Consider the following 22,012-nt stretch of genomic DNA (forward strand, 5'->3'; position numbering starts at 1 on the left):
GGTGTGCCATACTTTATTTTTTTCTCCACATATAGGTTTGTGTGTTCTTTCCAAACAACTCCACTGTAGTTTCATCTGTCCACATAATATTTTGCCAGTAGCGCTGTGGAATTAGCAGGTGCACTTTTGCAAACTTCAGATGTGCAGCAATGTTTTTTTTGGACAGCAGTGGCTTCTTCCGTGGAACACCATTCTTGTTTAGTGTTTTACGTATCGTAGACTGGTCAAGAGATGTTAGCATGTTCCAGAGATTTCTGTAAGTCTTTAGCTAACACTCTAGGATTCTTTACCTCATTGAGCGTTCTGCGCTGTGCTCTTGCAATCATCTTTGCAGGACGGCCACTCCTAGGGAGAGTAGCAACAGTGCTGAACTTTCTCCATTTATAGACTATTTGTCTCACCGCGGACTTGAACATTAGGGCTTTTAGACATACTTCTGTAACATTTTCCAGCTTTATACAAGTCAACAATTTCTTAATCTTAGGTCTTCTGAGATCTCGTTTGTTCGAGGCATGGTTGACATCAGGTAATGCTTTTTGTGAATAGCAAACTCAAATTTTGTGAGTTTTTATAGGGAAAGGCAGCTCTAACCATCTCCAATCTCTTCTCATTGATTGGCCTCCAGGTTAGCTGACTCCAATTTAGCTTTTTGGAGAAGTAATTAGACTAGGGGTTCACATACTTTTTCCAACCTACACTGTGACTGTTTAAATTATCTATTCAATATAGACAAGAAAAATACTATAATTTGTGCATTATTAGTTTAAGCACACTGTCTATTGTTGTGATTTAGATGAAGATAAGATCAAATTTGCTGACCAATTTATGCAGAAATCCAGGTAATTCCAAAGGGTTCACTTACTTTCTTGCATATATATATATATATATATATATATATATATATATATATATATATATATATATATATATATATATATATATATATATATATATATATATATATATATATATATATACACATACATACATACATACATACATACATACATACATACATACATACATACATACATACATACATACATACATACATACATACATACATACATACATACATACATACATACATACATACATACACCTCTTTTTGTTTGTTGTACTTTTACCCCTTTTTCTCCCCAATTGGTTGTTAGTCTTGTCCCATCGCTGCATCTCCCCTACGGACTCGAGAGCCATGCCTCCTCCGAAACACGACCCTGCCAAGCCGCACTGCTTCTTGATACACTACTCCCTTAACCCGGAAGCCAGCTGCACCAATGTGTCGGCGGAAACACCGTTCAGCTGGCGACCGAAGTCAGTTTGCAGGCGCACCGGCCAGCTGCAGGGAGTCACAAGAGCACAATATGACAAGGAAATCCCGGCCTGGCAAACCCTCCCCCAATCCCGACGACCCTGAGCCAATTGTGTGCTGCCTCATGGGTCTCCTGGTCACAACCGGCTGTGACACAGCCTGGGATCGAACCCTTAGACCACTGCGCCACTCGGGAGACTCCCCAACATCCAACAATTTAAGATTTTACTGAGTTCTTTCATATAAGGAAATCAATCAATTTAAATAAATTCATTAGACCCTAATCTATGGATTTCACATGACTGGGAATACAGATATACATCTGTTGTTCACAGATACATTAAAAAAATAGGGACGTGGAACAGTAAACCAGTCAGTATCTGGTGTGACCACCATTTGCCTCATGCAGCGCGACATCTCCTTCGCATAGAGTTGATCACGCTGTTAATTGTGGAATGTTGTCCCACTCCTCTTCAATGGCTGTGCTAAGTTGCTGGATATTAGCGGGAACTGGAAAACACTGAAGGTCACGTCGATCCAGAGCATCTCACATGCTCAATGGGTGACATGTCTGGTGAGTATGCAGACCGTGGAAAACTGGGACATTTTAATCTTCCAGGAATTATGTACCGATCCTTGGCGACATGGGGCCGTGCATTATCATGCTGAAACATGATGTGGTGGCTGAATGGCACAATAATGGGCTTCAGGATCTCGTCACGGTATCTCTGCATTCAAATTGCCATCAGTAAAATGCAATTGCGTTCATTGTCCATAGCTTATGACTTCCCATATCATAACCCCACCATGGGACACTCTGTTTACAACATTGACATCAGCAAACCGTTAGCCCATACAACGCCATACATGTTGTCTGCCATCTGCCCAGTACAGTTGAAACCGGGATTCATCCGTAAAGAGCACACTTCTCCAGCTTGCCAGTACCCATCGAAGGTGAGCATTTTCCCACTGAAGTCGGTTACGACGTCGAACTGCAGTCAGGTCAAGACCCTGGTGAGGATGACTAGCACACAGATGAGCTTCCCTGACATGGTTTCTGACAGTTTGTGCAGAAATTCTTCAGTTGTGCAAACCCACAATTTCATCAGTTGTCCGGGTGGCTGGTCTCAGACAATCCCGCTGGTGAAGAAACCGGATGTGGAGGTCCTAGGCTGGCGTGATGACACGTGGTCTGCGGTTGTGAGGCCAGTTGGATGTACTGCCAAGTTCTCTAAATTGATGTTGGAGGTGGCTTATGGTAGAGAAATTAACATTCAATTATCTGGCGGACATTCCTGCACTCAGCATGCTAATTGCACACTCCCACAACTTGAGACATCTGTGGCATTGTGTTGTGACAACTGCACATTTTTAGAGGCCTTTTATTTGCCCCCAGCACAAGGTGCACCTGTGTAAGGATCATGCTGTTTAATCAGCTTCTTGATATGCCACACCTGTCAGGTGGATGGATTACCTTGGCAAAGGAGAAATGCTCACTAATAGGGATGTAAACAAATTTGTGCAACATTTCTGGTATCTTTTATTTCAGCTCATGAAACATGGGACCAGCACTTTACATATTGCGTTTATTTTTGTTCACAGAATAATCATCTGTCATTGCTTTTGATGTTTTTGCCAAGTTGTGCAATTTTACATCTAAGATGTTTGGTGCAATATTTCTCAATAAAAACAAATTGAATGAAAAGGACTCATCTCTTGGTCAATGACAAAGAACTTATTGAAGTATCCATACTGTTGACCAATCACCGACGAAGGGGTGTAGACTTCGGCCCCGAACTTCAGCTTGCCTCCGGGAAACATGCCCAAACAGCCGGAAAAACCCTTACCCAAGTCTAAAACAAACAAAAACATCACAAAATGTTGTCTTAATATATATACACAAACTCTTACGAAATGTTTTGGATGGGATGCAAGCAGACGTCTTTACAACTACCTGGGGAGGAGGGAGAGCAGGAAAGAGAGCAGATGACTGAAGGTTTATAAGAAGGGAAAGCTGTAAGACAGATGAGAAATTCAACAGAGAGCGAGGGAGAGCTATATTTCTCTGTCTTGAACTTAGACATATTTCATGTTAGATTCTCTATCTTGTGTCTTCTGTATATGTCACGTCCATGTAACAATAAAGATGTCTTAAAATTAAAGGGATTTATCATTTTGGGGGTAAACCGGTTTCAGAATACTCTACTCATCATAATCCCCTTTTTAGAGCTGGAATGGAACAAAAGCCTGCACACCCTGTGGCACTCTCCTGGACCTTGGGCCAGGGATGGCCACCCCTGCTCTAAAGTGTTCCCCACCATCCCTAATCCAAAGTTTTGTGCAATCACCCAAGGCTTGTTTTAGGGGCCTTAGCTTTTGAAGTGCCCTGACTGTAACAGCAGAACAAAAAAGTGCCACACAAATAAAACCCAACTCGACATGAATAGAGGTTTGATCGCCATTCTTATCCACCTCCTTTGACGGCACAATCAAACCACTTAATGTCAATGTTCTCGGGCAAGTCAGCCTCTCAGACCCCATTAGACTCACTGGGCCACGTCAGATGGAGGAAAATGTATCACTGGAGGAGAGAGGGGAAAGGGGGCCAGCCACCATGCAAGCACAAACTCACAGGGGTAAAAGAGACCACCACAGTGCACACACACACAAAGTGGTAGCGGGAGAAACTGGTCACACACACATGAGAACACACTCATGCAGAAATAGGCCACTCAGCTGGCCGGTGTAACACAGTCGTGCAGAACGAGCTGTGCTGGATACTGCTGCCCCAGGCTCCTGTTAGGCCATGGCACTCAATAGGAATGGAGAGTGTGTTTGGATGCATTTGTGTGTGTGTGTGCACAGTATATCACAGTGAAGGCCTTTTCAAAGTGAGGCACTTTCTCCTTCAGCTGCTCTGATAGGTAGAGCAGGATAAGGCCAGCTGAACCCTCTGACACACACACACACACACACACACACACTTGCATTTCCGCATTAACAAGAGCTCACCATATGACATTGACTGTTTCTGTGTGTGGTTCAGTCAGTGAGGTTGTTGTGATGGTGTGTGCTGGGGTGTGCTGTTACTGTCTTAAACATGTCTGGGAACTCATGCGTCGCTGCACCCATTTGCGGATGGGACTTTTTTTCTGGCATAAAGATCTTGAGCGCACCAATCAAGAACGATCAAAACAGACTCCAAATAGGGCAGGGAGGCCAACGCGTGCACACACACGGGTGGGAAGTTCTCTAAGTGCAGTGTTTTATTCCTCTAAATTTGTCTCGATTCATTACCGTCACATACTGCCTGAGCAATACTCATCGCTTCACAACCCACTAGCCTGAACAACTGGCCTCCTTTAGGCAACACAGTTACAATGGACAAGGATTGGTATGACATATGTAAATGTGATAAGTATTCAGACCCTTTACTCAGTACTTTGTTGAAGCACCTTTTGGCAGTGATTACAGCCTTGAATTGTCTTGTGTGATGCTACAAGCTTGGCACACCTGTATTTGGGGAGTTTTCCAATTTGTTCTCTGCAGATGCTCTCAAGCTCTGTCAGGTTGGAAGGGGAGCGTCGCTGCACAGCTATTTTCAGGTCTCCAGAGATGTCCGGGCTCTGGCTGGGCCACTCAAGGACATTCAGAGACTTGTCCCGAAGCCACTCCTGCATTGTCTTGACTCTGTGCTTAGGGTCGTTGTCCTGTTGGAAGGTGAACCTTCAGCCCAGTCGGAGGTCCAGAGCGCTCTGGATCAGGTTTTCATCAAGGATCTGTCTGTACTTTGCTTCGTTAATCTTTCCCTCAATCCTGACTAGTCTCCTAGTCCCTTCCTCTGAAAAACATTGCCATAGCATGACGCTGCCATCACAATGCTTCACCGTAGGAATGGTGCCAGGTTTCCTCCAGATGTGATGCTTGTCATTCAGGCCAAAGAGCTCAATCTTGGTTTCATCAGAGCAGAGAACCTTGTATCTCATGGTCTGACAGTCCTTTAGGTGCCTTTTGGCAAACTTCAAGTGGGCTGTCGTGCCTTTTTACTGAGGAGTGGCATCTGTCTGGCCACTCTACCATAAAGACCTGATTGGTGGAGTGCTGCAGAGATGGTTGTCTTTCTGAAATGTTCTCCCATTTCCACAGAGGAGCTATGGAGCTCTGTCAGAGTGACCATCAAGTTTTTGGTCACCTCCCTGACCAAGACCCTTCTCCCCCGATTGCTCAGATTGGTCGGGCGGCCAGCTTTAGGAAGAGTCCTGGTCGTTCCAAACTTCTTCCATTTTTAAGAATGATGGAGGCCACCGTGTTCTTGGGGACCTTCAATGCTGCAGACATTTTTGCGTACCCTTCCCCAGATCTGTGCCTCGACAGAATCCTGTCTCGGAGCTCTACGGACAGTTCCTTCAACCTCATGGCTTGGTTTTTGCTCTGACATGCGCTGTCAACTGTGGGACGTTATATAGACAGGTGTGTGCCTTTCCAAATCATGTCCAATCAATTGAATTTACCACAGGTGGACTCCCAAGTTGTAGAAACATCTCAAGGATGACCAGTGGAAACAGGTTGCACCTGAGCTCAATTTCGAGTCTCATAAAGGGTCTGAATACTTATGTAAATAAAATATTTATGTTTTTAAATGTACAAAAATGTCTAAACCTGTTTTCGCTTTGTCATTATGGGGTATTGTTTGTAGATGGAAGAGAAATATTTTAATACATTTTTTAATAAGGCTGTAACGTAACAAAATGAGGAAAGAGAATGATGGGGACAGTGTTCTTATGCTTCTCTGTATTTTTTTTCTCTGTTATTGAGATGTCTCTCTCTCTCTGTTATCCAGCAAGTCACTGTTTACCCTCACTCTGCACGCATGCACAAATATATATATATATCTCACACACACACACACACACACCAGGATTCCCGTCATGAAAATGTGGCACTGGACATTTGACCGGCAGCATTTTAATTCATATGCATTGGGGCTTCCACCCACTCAGAATGACAGAAAATCACATTTGGATGATGGTAATTCATCTTAACAGAACATGCAAGTCGAGGATGCAACGATGTGTGTCCTCACTGCAGACTTTGAAGATGCTAGAATAACTGTCCGCATTTTCCTTTTTGTCAGCCAACAAGATGAGTAACCGCAAAATCACTAGCCCATGCACAGTGGCGCTCGGTGCCATTTAAGACGAGAGAGGAAGAGCATGGCCTTATTTCTATTACGGAATATTGGATGACTGTGCAAATCATATTCCATTCACTCAGCTCATTGTAACATCCATAGGTTTAGGCTACTACATGATACGCAAATGTTCCCTGTACCCATCATGAGGTTGCTACAACCTAGCCAATGAATGAATGTTTACAACGTAGGTGCACAGGTCAAGAAAATGTATTAGAGTAATCAAGGTGACAGACAGTGACACATTCAATATCGCCTTGCACACTATTGCCTGCATCTAGTTGATATAGAGTTTAATTATTAGTCCAACAGTTGCAAATGAGAGCTTCTACTGTGCAAATTCAGTTACACTAGTGGACACATGCTCGTTGAACATCTCATTACAAAATCATGGTCATTTTATTGAGTTCTCCCCTTTTGCTGCCCTTTGCCACCCAGATTTGTCCGTCGGACTGCCAGATAAAAATACGCATTTCCACTGCTCCAGAGTCCAATGGCGGCGAGCTGCACACCATTGCGCAGGGTGATCTTAGGCTTGTGTGCGGCTGCTCGGCCATGGAAACCCACTTCAGCTCCTGATGAACAGTTATTGTGCTGACATTGCTTCCAGAGGCAGTTTGGAACTCGGTGGCGAGTATTGCAATCGAGGACGCATGATTTTTACGCGCTACACACTTCAGCACTCGGCGGTCCCATTCTGTGAGCTTCTGTGGCCTACCACTTCGCGGCTGAGCCGTTGTTACTTTAAAACGTTTCCACTTCACAATTACAGTTGACCGGGGCAGCTCTAGTAGGGCAGAAATTTGATGAACTGACTTGTTGTAAAGGTGGCATCCTATGACGGTGGAGATTGCATGGCTGTGTGCTCTATTTTTATACACCTCTCAGCAGCAGGGGTGGCTGAAATAGCCGAATCCACTAATTTGAAGGGGTGTCCACATACTTGTTTATCCCAGTTTCATTCCGTATGCTTCCGTTTTTAAGAAACGTTCTTCAACAGAATCGGCAGAATGAATACACCCCTGATCACACACAAACAATATTTGGAGTTTGCCACTCAAACTGCCAAAATTGGGTGCACTGCCTTTCCTTCTGACTGTACGCAATGCAATTTGTTTTTTTAAACAATCCACAAAACCAAAAAAAAAGGCTAGGGGAAGCTAATAATCCTCTGTGGTCAAATCATGCTTTAGTAGCATATTTTGAATGATTTTATTTCTGTGTAGACAGGAGTAGGCTAATTAGGCTATCATTTTGGCAATTTAATTCAATTTACTTATGTAAAGCTTAGCTTTCCCTAGCCTTATGGATGTGCCGCCTAAGTCAATCTACTATCCTCCATTGTAGAGAAGTTGACCTTCTGGTCAGCGGGTCAAGGAAAAAATATCCCAAACAAACTCTGGGACAGTTGTGGGACGATAGATCCCAAATTCATACAACCAGTAGGCTACATAAAAACACATTTAAAAAGCTATGAATCTGATGCAACAGATCAGAACGTTTAGCTATATGTTAATAAACTATTTGTTTCTTAACATTATTAGGCAGTATGCTACGTGTGAATGTGTCTTTTGGCTACTGGACACTGAAGGAAAGTTGATAACCAATAGAAGCTGAGAGAGACTACTGGTTTCAAAGGCATGTGGAAGTCTTTTATAAAATAATTGCCTCCACGGATATGGTCGGACTTTGCCTGGCTACTTTGAAGCAACGTAAAACATGCCTCACAATATGTAGTGAAACATTCAGGTTTCAAACCATTAAGTAGCTACGGTATATGTTTTCAAAATGCATTCTGCCTCCAGCTCAATGCAAATTGTGTGTGACGTACTGATGAAGCCTTCCTTCCATTGCCTATGCGTTTGAATGGCGAATGGGAAGCACGTTTCAATTACCAGTTGAGAAATTAAAATTGGAGTCCTTTTTTTTTTTTTAAAGACACTGTGGCCCAAAAAACAGTTAAAACACAATTGCATTAAGAATTTTTGCTCAATGATTTGCTTTTCCCCAGACAATTTTCTGTTTTTCTATTTATTTTAACAGCCAGCATCCGGCTATTATCGGCTAATGGAAACCCTAACACACACAAACACGCGCCTGTTCTTATTGTACAAATTGCACACACAGACAGATGTTGTTTTGACATGCCCTCTGTGTGTATCTGTTTGTTAGACGTATGAACTCTTATGAGGTGACATTTAGACCGTCTAAAGCCCTCACACTGATCTCCTATTAGTCAAACGCAAGGAAATCCCCTCTGTGTGCTTCGGTCTCACTGATTTTGTTTCGCTGATGGTGACTTTACCGTCTGTATACGAGAGGTGTGTGTGTGCCATTTTTATTTGAGCCCTGACATGCCTAAGGAACAGCACTAATCCCTTTTCACAGCGTTAAAGTGATAGACAGAGCAAATGAGTGGGATTTTGTGTTTTGCATTCAGCGTGTGTTTTCACAGAAGGCTCATTACACAGATTGCTAGGGCTTGAAGGCAAAAAATGCATGAAGACAAGCACTATCTAGTTAGCTAGTTGCTAGAACAGGAATGGACAAACTCCATCTTTCTAAGCCAGAGTGTCTGCTGGTGTTTCTTCTTCAAACCAGGAATGTTGTCTGTGTGTCCGGACTGTGCTCTGTGAAGGCTTTCTGTGAATATTTCATATCCTGGCCTAAATATTGATGGAGCTTCTGACGACAGCTCTCGCTCTCTCTCGCTCCTTTGATGGCTATTTAGAAATGAACAGGAACCTCTACAGATGTGTTTCTAGTGACTTTTCATAATAGGTAGATAGATATAAGAAGTGTCTCAAACTGTTTCCCCTCCACAAACCAAACAGGTCTTTCACCTGTGGGAGGTGTGTGTGTGTGTGAGAAAGATGTACATGTAAGCTGAGCCTCGTCAAGCAGGTTCCCCCTGACCTCAACTGTAGCGTGGGAAACTGGAGCTGTGCCTGTTGGTTTGTGTATTTAGCAATCAGTCTCTCTCTTCCTCCATCCCTCCCTATCCCCCCTCTCCTCCCTCAGCCCTTCCACCCCATGGTGAACCTGCAGTGTTCGGAGGACCTGAGGATGTTCCTGTGTGCCCTCTACGCTCCAGTCTGTATAGAGTATGGCCGCGTGTCCATGCCCTGCCGAGCCCTGTGCCACCGTGCCAAGAGGGACTGCCACAAACTCATGGAGATGTTCGGTGTGACCTGGCCAGACGAGATAGAGTGTAGCAGGTACTGTTTGGGACCGTCCCTAGGTTGACCTTACAATAAAGATGCAGACCAAAGAATTAACTCTTAAGAGGATCTCTGCCTTTTGATTGACCATTAAGCACTCACCCTGACCCTACCATAACCATTACCTACCTACTCGCTCAACCATATCCTCTAAAAGGAAAGTAAAATGGACTGTCCAGACACCCTCACTGACCAGGGACACCACAATTACTTACCACCACAACCTCAACCACATTTTGTTCATCTTGGCTCTCTCTCCCTCCCTCGCTCCCCCCCCAGGTTTCCAGACTGTGACGAGGCCTACCCCCGTGCTGTGGACCTGCAGACCAGCGTGGACCCCACAGACATCTCTCCCATCTCCATCCAGAGGGACTACGGCTTCTGGTGCCCCCGCGAGCTCAAGATGGAGCCTGACCTGGGCTACTCGTTCCTGGGCACGCGCGACTGCTCGGCCCCCTGCCCCAACATGTACTTCCAGCGCTCGGAGCTCACCTTCGCCCGCTACTTCATCGGCGTGGTGTCTATCGTGTGTCTCTCGGCAACGCTCTTCACCTTCCTCACGTTCCTCATCGACGTCACGAGGTTTCGCTACCCCGAGCGGCCAATCATCTTCTACGCCATCTGCTACATGATGGTGTCACTGGTCTTCTTTCTGGGCTTCCTATTGGAGGACAGGGTGGCATGCAATGCGGCGAACCCCGCCCAGTACCGGGCGGCCACCGTCACGCAGGGCTCACACAACAAGGTGTCTGCTTAGTGATTGATTGATTAAATAATACATTATTTTCTCTGATGTTCGTGACTACTAGTGTACATCAAAAAAGGCAGAAATTATGTTCCCGGTACACATTACACATGTAAAACATTCTTCAGTCTTCTTCTCTAAGCCCTGTTCTTGTCCCCCCCCCCCCCCTCTTCTCCCTCTCTCCACACCTCTCTTCTTTTCTCTCCTCTCTTCTCCTCTTCTCTTTTTCCTCTTCTCTTCTCCTCTTTCTCTCTCTCTCCTCCAGGTGTGCTCTCTGTTCTTTATGGTGCTGTATTTCTTCACCATGGCTGGCAGTGTGTGGTGGGTCATCCTCACCATCACCTGGTTCCTGGCGGCCGTTCCCAAATGGGGCAGCGAGGCCATCGAGAAGAAGGCCCTGCTCTTCCACACCTGCGCTTGGGGCCTGCCCGGCTGCCTCACCGTGGCCCTGCTGGCCCTCAACAAGATTGAGGGCGACGGTGTGAGTGGGGTGTGCTTCGTAGGCCTCTACGACGTCACAGCGCTGCGCTGGTTCCTGCTAGCACCGCTCTGCCTCAACGTGGCGGTGAGCGTTCATTCTATTAATATTTATTTAACTAGCTCCTTAACTGACTAAACAAAGTATAAATATATGCAATGTGAATAACTGAAGATGGCCCCTTCGACCAATAAGCCATGCTCTAAACTAAACTAGTCCCTGTCTATCTGCCTCTAGGTGGGTGTATCTCTGTTACTGGTGGGCATCGTGGCGCTGAACCGTGTGCGTATGGAGATCCCTCTGGAGAAGGAGAACCAGGACAAGCTGGTTAAGTTTATGATCCGTATCGGGGTTTTCTCTGTGCTCTACCTGGTACCTCTGCTCACGGTGATATCCTGCTACCTGTATGAAAACAGCAACAGGGCTGTCTGGGAGATCACCTGGGTCCAGGAGCGCTGCAGGGACTACCACATACCCTGTCCCTACCAGGTAGCTGTGTGTGTGCCCATACTCGCACTGCTCGCTCGCTCACTCACTCTCTCTCTCTCTTCTCCCCTAGTTTACAGCTCCTATTACCAGTTCCTCTCTGCTTCCCAAGTTCTGTAACGCGCGCACACACACACACACACACACACACACACTCACTAACTTTACTCTGCCTAACCCAACTTCACAGTATAAAGTTTCCTCCTGACTCCCAACCACTCTGTGCTTCCTCTTAATTAGTAAGCACTTGCAGTTAGGATGACCACATGTCCCGGATTGTGTGGGCAGTCACACATTTTGTCTTGCAACCAAACAATCATTTTATCAACAAATTAAAACACCAATAATTTAGGGGAAAAAATCTATTTGTGCCGTATTTCAGTCAGACTTCACATTCACTAGCTAGGTTTCCATCCAATTGGCGACAGAGAATTTCATGAGAATATTCTAGAATCCACCAAACTGACTTGTTACAGATAAAAATCAGTGCACGATGTCGTAGTACACACAATGTACATTTTCGCTTAAGTTTTCATTTACCGAATAAAAATCAACATTATCTTTCCATCGCATTTTTAACTCTACCGACAGTTTTGTCATGAAAACCTTTGTTAAATAGCAAACGTGCTTACTCTTGGCACGTGCGCTCTAGCCAACAGCTCTCCGATAGTGCAGTTAAACTAGTCTATGTGAGATTATTATGGACAAGGGCGAGAATATTTGTGTTTGTCAAACGGCAGTCAAGCATCGATCATCATGTCACCCGAATAAGACCCTCTATTTATTGGAAAGTAGTATCAAGCTTATTACTGTGCACTTTCACCACCCTGTGAAGTTCATCCTAAATGATTTCATCTGTAGCCTAGTAAGTCGTAGTGGGAGGACCACACACCATATCATCACTTGACTTGACTTCGATATGATGGTTATTATATCGATATTTGCCCATAAAGGCGCTTCCACCGCCATTTCTCGCATAATGAATGTCTCCGACATAAACAGATCCCACCATGTCGAACGAACACGTCTGCCAGCGGTTATAAAACTGTACCGAAACTTCCTGATTCTATCACACCTGTTATGATTTATTTTTTATACTGTACTGTGGATGGAAACGTGGTTACTGATGAGAATTACGATTCCAACCGGTCTATTCTACATTGCCCTCATCACAAGATCAAAAGGATGTGGGACTGGTGATCAAACACTTCTCCAATCGTTGATGAGCTCTTATATTCTGCGCAGCGCAAGATGAGACGTAGGCCAATAACATTTGTTAAATCCTTTCTGGCTGAATTTCAGCTAAACTTGAAATGGACAGTTAACTACTTCCAAAAAGCGTGCTTCTAACAAAGAGCTACAAAAATAGATAAATAGCCGTATTAGACTGAAAGGCTCTCCATGCTCATTAGTAACTCATTCAACATATTTTCTACTACTTCACTCCCGTTTTAAAAGTCTCCCTTCCTAACTGTTTTACATTCCCTGAGACCAACGTGAAATGTTTCCTTGGCCAAATATTCCCAGATTTTCCTAAAACAGCCACACATTTTGTGCAAGGTAAAAGTGTAGGCTAGGTGCGCTTCAATTTGCTCGCTTGGTGCTTGCTTTTTGTTTGTGGGGTTTATTCATGTAGGCTACACTGACCCGCGAATGTCCCGCAAAATCATTCCATTGTCCTGCATTTTGGTGTTTTAAATGTGGTCACCCTATCTGCAGTGTGTGTAGGTTGTTGAGAGTTAGCTGGGGGAAGGGAAAGAGGAATGATTGCTTCCTTCTCTCTCTCTGTCTCTCTCTGAGGGCTTGTTCAGTCACGCTTAGCTGGCCGTATTGTATGATGCCTCTGTAATGGTTGTGGGAAGAGACGGGGAAGGGGGGGAGGATAAGGTTGTTTTGTCATCGGGCACTAAATGAATAACAGAATGCAACACTTGTGCTCACTCACACTGTCTCTATTGGACACACACCGACCGCACACAGATTACCAGTTGGTGAAAGCCTTTCATCTTCCCGGCCGATATCAATTGAAAGTGGATGTGTATCTGCCTCTGCAATAGAGAGGTTACGTTATTATTAAAAAAGTTGTGAAGAATGAACATTACAGCTGCAATAGTACTAATAATACTGTTTGTCTCTGTTTCTCTCTCACTCTCAATTCAATTTCAAATGCTTTATTGGCATGATGGAAAATTGTCAGGAAAAGCTTATATATATATATATATAGTATGAAGTTTAATTGATTAATGTGATGTGGGAGCTCTGCTCGAGAGTGAAAGCGCTGGTGTGTGTGGAATATAGGGTACGAGCAGGTGCTAGTGCTTAGGTTTGTCTGCTGTATGAGGGTGTGTGTATGGCCTCCCCATGCAGTGAACCCCTCTATCTCATAGTCGCTCTGGAATTCCAATTTTGCTCCATGTCACCTGATCGCGTCCAAGGAGGTCCCTGCGTGTGTGTGTTTTAACCTCTGTGTGTGTGTGGCACATTTTGATCGGTGATGCTGTTTATCGCCACAAGAGGGAGTTGTGTTTTTAGACGACAGGTAGCAACCCGTCTGACTCTCTCCCTTACACACACACACACACTGTGTTGGCATGTGCAGAAGGGATGATTGTCTTTGGGCAGTGAGCAGTGCATTCGCTCTCTGTTAGGTTGAGTAGTTGTTTTGATCTGCCAGTGTTTCTGATCACACACACACATACACTGGCCGTGTCCGAATACCCTTACTTGCATTCTAAATAGTAGGCATTTTGGGTATGTGAAAAAAGTATGTTTTATGGTATGTGCAATATTGAAAATGTAGTATGCTTTAAATGCCAGGATGTGAAACTCATGTTGGCATTCCATCCAGTAGAACTATTAAGGATGAGAATCAGCCGAGGGGACGCGCTGTACCAAAATGAACCCATTGCGTGAATCAAAGCAATTGTGTTTTAGATGAGGCAATCTCAGTAGGATGTGTTGTTGTAATGTGTTGTTTTAAAAAAAAACAGTATGTTTAAAAAGTATGTAGTATTATTAGTACAAGCTAATCAGTTTTTGTCAATTTTGGACAAGTCACTCACCCCCCCCCTCACTCCCCCTCTCTGTCTAGGTTGAGCAGACCAGTCACCCAGATCTGACCCTGTTCCTCATTAAGTACATGATGATGCTGGTGGTGGGGATTCCTTCGGTTTTCTGGGTGGGCAGCAAGAAGACCTGCTTCGAATGGGCCAGCTTCCTACAAGGACGCAGACGCAAAGAGTAAGCAGAGTGTTTGTGTGTGTCTGAAATTACGATGCCACGAGCAGCACCTCAGATATTGCGATGAGCAAAGTTTAACCTCTCGTGTCAACGCTCTTAGTTGTTGCGGAAATTGACCCACTATGCTGTTTACTTTGTGCACCTACGTCATATCGCTGGTCCTACCTTAAATGTGTGTATTTATAATTTCGAGCCGGTAAGTTGTCTACTTAGTAGTGTAGAACCACTCGCTAGAAAATATAAAAATGAACATTTTGAGCAACGTGGATGTTAAAATGTAATTTGGTATAAATTGCATAGGCTTAAAAGCCTTATTCCACCCTAGCACAAACACACGCACACACTTCCCATAACCCGGTCTCCATGGTGATTAGGTTATTTTCTGCACCTGTTCTCCCACCCTCAATTACATAACATTAACCCCTTCCTCCTCCGCTCGCCCCAATCCTCTCTCCTTCCTTCATCTCTCCATCTCTTCTCTGCGTCTCTCCCACCCCTCTGCCTTCCCTCTTTCCCTGCCATCCTCCTTGTGTCACTCACTTTCTCTCCCCACTCTCTGCCATCCCTCCTCTTCTGCCTTGCCCCTCTCCCTCCCTCCCCCTCCACTCATTCCATGTCCTCTGATGCCTCACCCCTCTCACCCACCAACTCCTCTCTCCCTGCACACCTCCCTCCCCCTCTCCCCTCCCTTCTGCAGTAGTGGGGTGAATGAGAGCAGACAGGTGCTCCAGGAGCCAGACTTTGCCCAATCTCTATTGAGAGACCCCCACACCCCCATCATCAGGAAATCACGGGGAACCTCCACCCAGGTAAGACTGGCACCATGACCTTGTCACCGCACATGTTTCTAACCGTAATAATAATGTTATGTAATATAATATCACCCTAACTAATTCCTGTTTTTAATTCCTAATCCCACCTCCCCGCCCTCCAGGGCACCTCCACCCACGCCTCTTCCACTCACCTGGCCATTCTGGAAGAGCCTGATGACCCTAGACACGCCCCCGACGACCGTGGACCAATCCACTCTCTGGGCCACGCCTCCTCCACCCGCAGCAAGGCTGGCAGCGTGCACAGCAAGACCAGTTACCATGGCAGCCTGCATCGCTCCCGAGATGGACGGTAGGAGAGGGAGAAAAGGAGGGAGGGTTGGCTACAGATGCCACCGTATATATGAGCAGTTTTTACAGTCAAAAATGATTACGTGATAAAACTGGAATCAGGCTTCCCTGTTTTAGATATGGCACCTCAAGAGATCCTCTGTCTGTATACAGCTTCTTATCCATCTGTTATATAACTGAGATAAAAGTTCCTGGCTATAGAAGACTTCATGAGTTTAGAGAGCATAGCTGACATACTTGCTGGTGTGGGTGCTGTACACAAAGTGCTGAGCTACTGAACTAACCTCTCCTTCCCCTCTCTTTCCTCAACCCCCAGCTACACCCCCTGTAGTTACAGAGGCGGCGAGGAGCAAACAATACCCCCCCACAGCAGCATGCCTCACCTCGACCATCCGCTGTCCACTCACAGCAGCCTCCACCGACTGGAATCCCAATCACGGCACAGTAGCCAGCGTGATCTCGTCGTTGCCTCACCCACCCGTATCACCCACGGGACGAGCGGTGGCCGCGTCGCTAATGATGACGATGGAGCCAGCGCCTGACCGGAATCAGGAAATGTCATCACCGCGGAACAGGAAGTTGTGAGTTGTTGACCCGCTCCCCACCTTTGACAGACACATAGGTTCCTCCCATTCAGGAGGAGGGGTGTGAGGGGGTGTGGCCTTCAGTTTGACTGACAGATGGATCACTCCTGGACAGCCTTTCACTGAGGTTGCTAATTAGCGAGATGCTAATTGCTAACCCTCAGTCAAGCAGTTGACATTGGACTGGGCTCCCTACGGAGAGACTGGATACAGAGACCGAGAGCCAGCCCACTATGGATGACGTGGGTTGTGTACGTGGGTTGCAACCAAAATTATTTTCATTCCATTTAACTGTTCCAATCAGCAAAATAAAGTTATGAACCGGTTCGAATCCCCCAAAAAGTATGTTTTATATAGGTCCTTTCTGTTCCTTTTTTAAATCTCCGAATTTTTTATTTTTTAAAAACATTTAGCTCGACATTAAATGACTTCACCAATGAATGGAGCAGCTTGCTATGGAGTGGGCATGCTATGTACATGCATTGGACAGACAAGTGTAGTGTAAGAGATGAGACTGAAATTTTGCTGGTGAGAAGAGTGCTGGGCATGAAGAGCTGGGCATCTTGTTGTTATGACATTATCTGAATTAGGCCCACAGAATTATACCTACGGAGGAGGAGCTTCTATGAAGGAACTTTGAATGTCTTTGAACTTCAGAGAGTTGGGTTGACTAACGTTGAACCAGAGCTAGCCCTTGACCATGACTCGTTTCCATGACATTACACATAATTCCGCCTAGACCAGCGCTAGCTAGCTAGCGAACACGCTTGTGTGGGCAGAGCGGCACCAGAGATAAAATGTTTTAAAAAAACTGCATTTTGTAGTTAATAAATCCAATGTGAAACCTGATAACTATCCTTAACCACCATTGAACAAGTTAATCCATTGGTCTCTAATAAAAATATCTGAATCATTTTCAGCTGGCAGGCAGGCAGACACTGGAATACGTTTCGGAGTGACAAAGCGAGGGCTTTGTATAGGTGCTTGGTTGCATCTTTTTGTGGGACAGGGAAAAAAATACCTGTAAAGTAAAAGAACATTATTAACCAGTTCCCATTCTTTTAAAATAACGGTTCTGATCCAGAACAGTATAGATCACTTTCATTCTCGGTTCTGTCCCTCGAAATGTTTTGTTCTTTTATGGTTTTCGGTTCTGTTCCCTGAACTGGTTCCAACCCCTGGTTGTGTGTGTACTCTGATACACACAAAGCGATTAGGAGATGAGCTGTCAATGTCTGTGTTACGGTGCTCTTGTGCTGTGGCTGTGAAACTACTATTATTTTTTGTTATACTGTGAAGATTGGCTGTGAATACTGCTGAAAAGATGAGCGACGAGTATTTGTGTGCTTGCGTGTGTACATGCAGTGCGGTACATTAAACCGCGTTATACTCCCACCAGGTGGAGAAAAAGGAGAGGAGCGTATAAGAGGAAGCGAAGGAAGCTAGGGGAGAAAGTGTAGCTTTGAAGCAACCCTTAGGCACTCCTGTTGATTTCATATGGTCATTCCTTCACCTTGCCTTCCGATGGACTCGGTGGAATTCATACCATATTGCTGCTGGTGTTCATTGGGAATAGTTTCAATTTGGCATTCAGAAAGCTCAGTTTGCTGCTGCTCCAGAGCTTTACAGAGGAATGTGGGGGGATTTATTAAGGGGGGTGGGATTTGTGTGGAGGGGGGGATGTACATAAAGTCTTTACTACTGACGAGGGCTCTGTGAAACGACAGAGGGCCTGTTCCCCCAACACTGGAATAAAGGACTACTAGAGGAATACACCGGGGAGGAGGAAAGGAGAGGGGGAGAAAGGAAAATGTATTATAAGGGAAAGATGGAGCTTTAATCCTGTTTCTCTTTCTTGCGTTCTCTCTTTTTTTTCATATCCGTCTCTCACTAATGCACATACAACTGTATGTAGTGCTCCCCATCATGGCCTTAGTGTTCTCATCACCACGAGGGACTTTTCTCACAACCCCTTAAAATCTCTCAGCCTACCTCACCTCTACCCCCAGCCTTACCTGTGAACACCACACACACCCACCACAATGTACAATAAACCCACCCTTGCCTCTAACCCAGCCTACCTCATCAGTCCAGAGGTACCTTCAACCATGCCTGCCTCTCCCCAGTCACCTGATTGCTGCTTCTGCTATTGTGTCTTAATATTTCACTGCTGCTCGTGTGTGTGTGTGTGTGTGTGCCTGCGTGTGTGTGTGTCTGCCTATGTGCGTGCGTGTGTCCGGAAACTGTCTCCTGACTTCTACTTTGGTGTTTTTCCACCGGATGCCTAATACTTTACCCATGGTGCTTCACCACACGGAATTGCTCGTCAAGGACGTGTCCACTGTGCGCCTCAAGATACATGTGCTTCTGCCTGTCTGTCTTTCTGTGTGTTGTTGAGCAAAGTAACATATTATGGCATGTCTATCAGGGATTGGTTTTGTCAATTGCATTGTAAACAATTACATTATGCAGTTCCCATATTTCCAGTACCATGTAAAAATGTAGGCAGGCTTACAGTAAAATAAATTGACGGTGCTTGTGTGTGTAAAGGTGGACTGAGGTGCTCTGCGTGTGGATTCAGACACTTAAATTCCCTTCTGTGCCTGCTTGTTTGACTGACTGTGCTCCAGTTGCCTCCTCACTCTCACTCACCTTCAGTCGCCTAAGCTCTTGGCCTTAACCCTGGTCCTGGAGTGACCAGGTGTTGCAGGGTTTAGTTCCAACCAGGCACCATATCTCATATCACCTCTCCAATTGAGTTAATTGATCAATATCTGATTGACTATATTTCACCTTCAAGTCTCCTAGGTCTGAAGCAAAAAAATGTCAACTCAAAAACCTGCAGCATTCCAAGACCCGGGTTTTCTACCTCCACACTAGGGGATTGGAACGATAGCTTACTCTGTATTCGGGATGAGGGACATGTTGTACCTAGTTCCGCTTGCTCTCTCTCTGCTCTCTCTGTACATATCACAGCTTTCCTATAGGAAGAAAATAAAAGAGAGAGCACTTTAACTGTGGTTAGCTCTGTCTGAATGTGTATAGATGTCAAGTACAGTTATAGAGTTATGCAAGAATTGAAATAAAGCTTTTTGTATGAAATGTGTTTGGGATCATTGGTTGGGGTGTGTCTGGGCAGAGATACTGTGGATGTAATGATGAGATGCTTGTCTCTGCCCTAACAATGGGATATTTCGTGGTCCACAGAGCGGAACGGGGGTCTGTCAAGCTCCCGTCTATTCATCTCTTTGGATTTGGTGAATACATCTCGTAATTTTGAATACTTAAAAAAAAAAAATGTATATTCGATGAGGGGTGTTGATGTCAACCGCCTGTATTCAATGGGGAGTGAGATGCCATGCTAGCTTCATGAATATGCAAAGACCGTCTTGACTTAACTCCAATTGTTTTTTTTTCTCAGTTACCAGGATGTCACGTGCATCACACACTGCAGCTCACACTGCACGATCAGCTCAAACATAAATATCACTGTCATGTCTACCTCTGTTTTTATTGCTTTACTGGGATGCTTATCAATCAGGAATCATATAAAAGTGGGAAAAAAGCCACATTAGCATATGTAGCCTAAGAAACAAGGTTCATGAAATCAATAACTTGCTAGTAACATAACATTCAATAACTGACTATTTCTGAAACTCACTTAGATAATACCTTTGACAATACAGCGGTATCAATACATGGTGTCAACATCTTCAGAAGAGACAGGAATGCCAATGGTGGATGTATTGCCGTGTGTGTTCAGTCATATTTCTGTAAATCTTAGAGAGGATTGTGTGTCAAATGCTGTTGAAGTAATATGGCTTCAGGTTCACCTGCCTCACCTAAAGCCCATTCTTGTGGGAAGCTGCTATAGACCAAGTGCTAACAGTCAGTATCTGGATATTATGTGTGAAATGCATGATTGATGTATGTGATATCAAGAGGTACTGTATATTTTCTTGGTGACCTAAATATTTACAGGCTTTCATCAAGCTGCCCACTCAAGAAAAAGCTTCAAACTGTCGCCTGAACCAGGTTGCAGGCACTGGTTATCAGTCAACCTACCAGGGTATTTACAAACAGCACAGAAATGAAATCATCCACATGTATTGATCACATCTTTACTAATGCTGCTACTCTATAGCAGTATAAACATCCATGGGATGTAGTGATCTACGATATAGTAGCCATATCTAGGAAAACCAATGTTCCAAAGGCTGGGTCTATGAGGTCATTTGAAATAAGTTTTGTAGTGATTCCAATGTTGAAAATGTAAAGAATATTTTCTGGTCTGGTGTGAGGAGCAACCAGACGCTGCACTTGACAGATTTATGAAATTGCTATTTCAGGTTACTAATAATCATGCACCCATTTAAGAAAATGAATGTAAAAACGGTTAAATCCCTGTGGATTGATGAGGAATTGAACAATTGTATGGTTGAGGCAAAAGGAATGTTAAATAAGTCTGGCTGCACAGCTATTTGGCAAACGTGACTAAACTGAACAAAAAGAAGAAACTGTACTGTAAAACCAAGAAATTATATAAAGAATGCTAGTATAGAGCATTGGAGCTCTTGAAATGAAATTTTAGGATTTTTATTTTTACTGGATACAATGCTATTTCACAGTAAACAAATTAACAGATTTTCAGCACGCTTATAAGGAAGGACGTTCAACATGTATGGACGGGACTTACACAAATGTCTGATTGGCTTCGAGAAATTGATAAAAAGATTGTGGGAGCTGTTTTGTTAGACTTTAGTGCAGCTTTTGACAATGTCGATCATAATCTGCTGCTGGAAAAAATGTATGTGTTATGGCTTTACATCCCCTGCTATATTGTGGATTGAGAGTTCCCTGTCTAACAGAACACAGTGTTCTTTTAATGGAAGCCCCTCCAACATCGCTGGATGCTACGTATCATTGCGCACTTAGGTTTATTACAGGTGCTAGCTACAGAACTCACCACTGTGTTTTATATCAAAATGTGGATTGGACTTCGCTGTCTGTTTGTCTATAAAGCACTTCCGAATAAGCTACCTTCTTATTTATCATCAATATTATAATTATAATTCCTAAAACCAGGTCTCAAGCATGGATTACACTTGAGGCCCATGCGATTTCCACAGAGTTGGGTATGACTCCTTGCCTATGGAATAGCCTGCAGACTGTTGCCCATTTTAAATATTTATTGGAGGATTTTTGTATTGCTTGTAACTGTTTCGGGTAATGCAAGTTATGGGAATAACCTATATATATTTTACCGTCATTTAACTAGGTAAGTCAGTTAAGAACAAATTCTTATTTTCAATGATGGCCGAGGAACAGTGGGTGTTCAGTGGCAGAATGACAGACCTTGTCAGCACGGGGATTTGAATTTGCTAGTCCAACGCTCTAACCACTAGGCTACCCTGCCTGTTTGTCTGTAATCTGTTGGTGTATTTTGTTTGTGTTATCAGTGATCGTTTTGTTTGTAGTTTCTTAATCATTGTACCTAAACTGTATGTGTAAACATGTATACGCAGGGCCCAGCTGTAAAAGAGACCTTGGTCTCAGTCTGTGTTCCTTGTTGAAATAAAGGTATAATAATACTATCACATATCTACAACACAAAATCCATGTGTACATAGTTCG

General features: G+C 44.3%; 1 protein-coding gene across 2 annotated transcripts in view; it reads left to right on the forward strand.

The window, feature by feature from the left end:
• The window catches only part of LOC110504192 (frizzled-3), a 37,409-nt gene extending 17,929 nt beyond the window's left edge, over positions 1-19,480 (forward strand). For both annotated transcript variants that reach the window (XM_036962279.2, XM_036962280.2), the window contains 8 exons: positions 9,525-9,721; positions 10,004-10,469; positions 10,735-11,034; positions 11,185-11,436; positions 14,525-14,673; positions 15,371-15,482; positions 15,608-15,795; positions 16,111-19,480. In XM_036962279.2, coding sequence (XP_036818174.1) covers positions 9,525-9,721; positions 10,004-10,469; positions 10,735-11,034; positions 11,185-11,436; positions 14,525-14,673; positions 15,371-15,482; positions 15,608-15,795; positions 16,111-16,336 — 1,890 coding nt within the window. In that variant the 3' untranslated portion in view covers positions 16,337-19,480. The remainder of the gene's footprint in view (positions 1-9,524; positions 9,722-10,003; positions 10,470-10,734; positions 11,035-11,184; positions 11,437-14,524; positions 14,674-15,370; positions 15,483-15,607; positions 15,796-16,110) is intronic.
• Positions 19,481-22,012: the final 2,532 nt, after the last annotated feature.

The sequence above is a fragment of the Oncorhynchus mykiss genome, chromosome 25, assembly GCF_057628025.1.
Source record: "Oncorhynchus mykiss isolate SJ-2025 chromosome 25, ASM5762802v1, whole genome shotgun sequence".
Taxonomy (NCBI): Eukaryota; Metazoa; Chordata; class Actinopteri; order Salmoniformes; family Salmonidae; genus Oncorhynchus; species Oncorhynchus mykiss.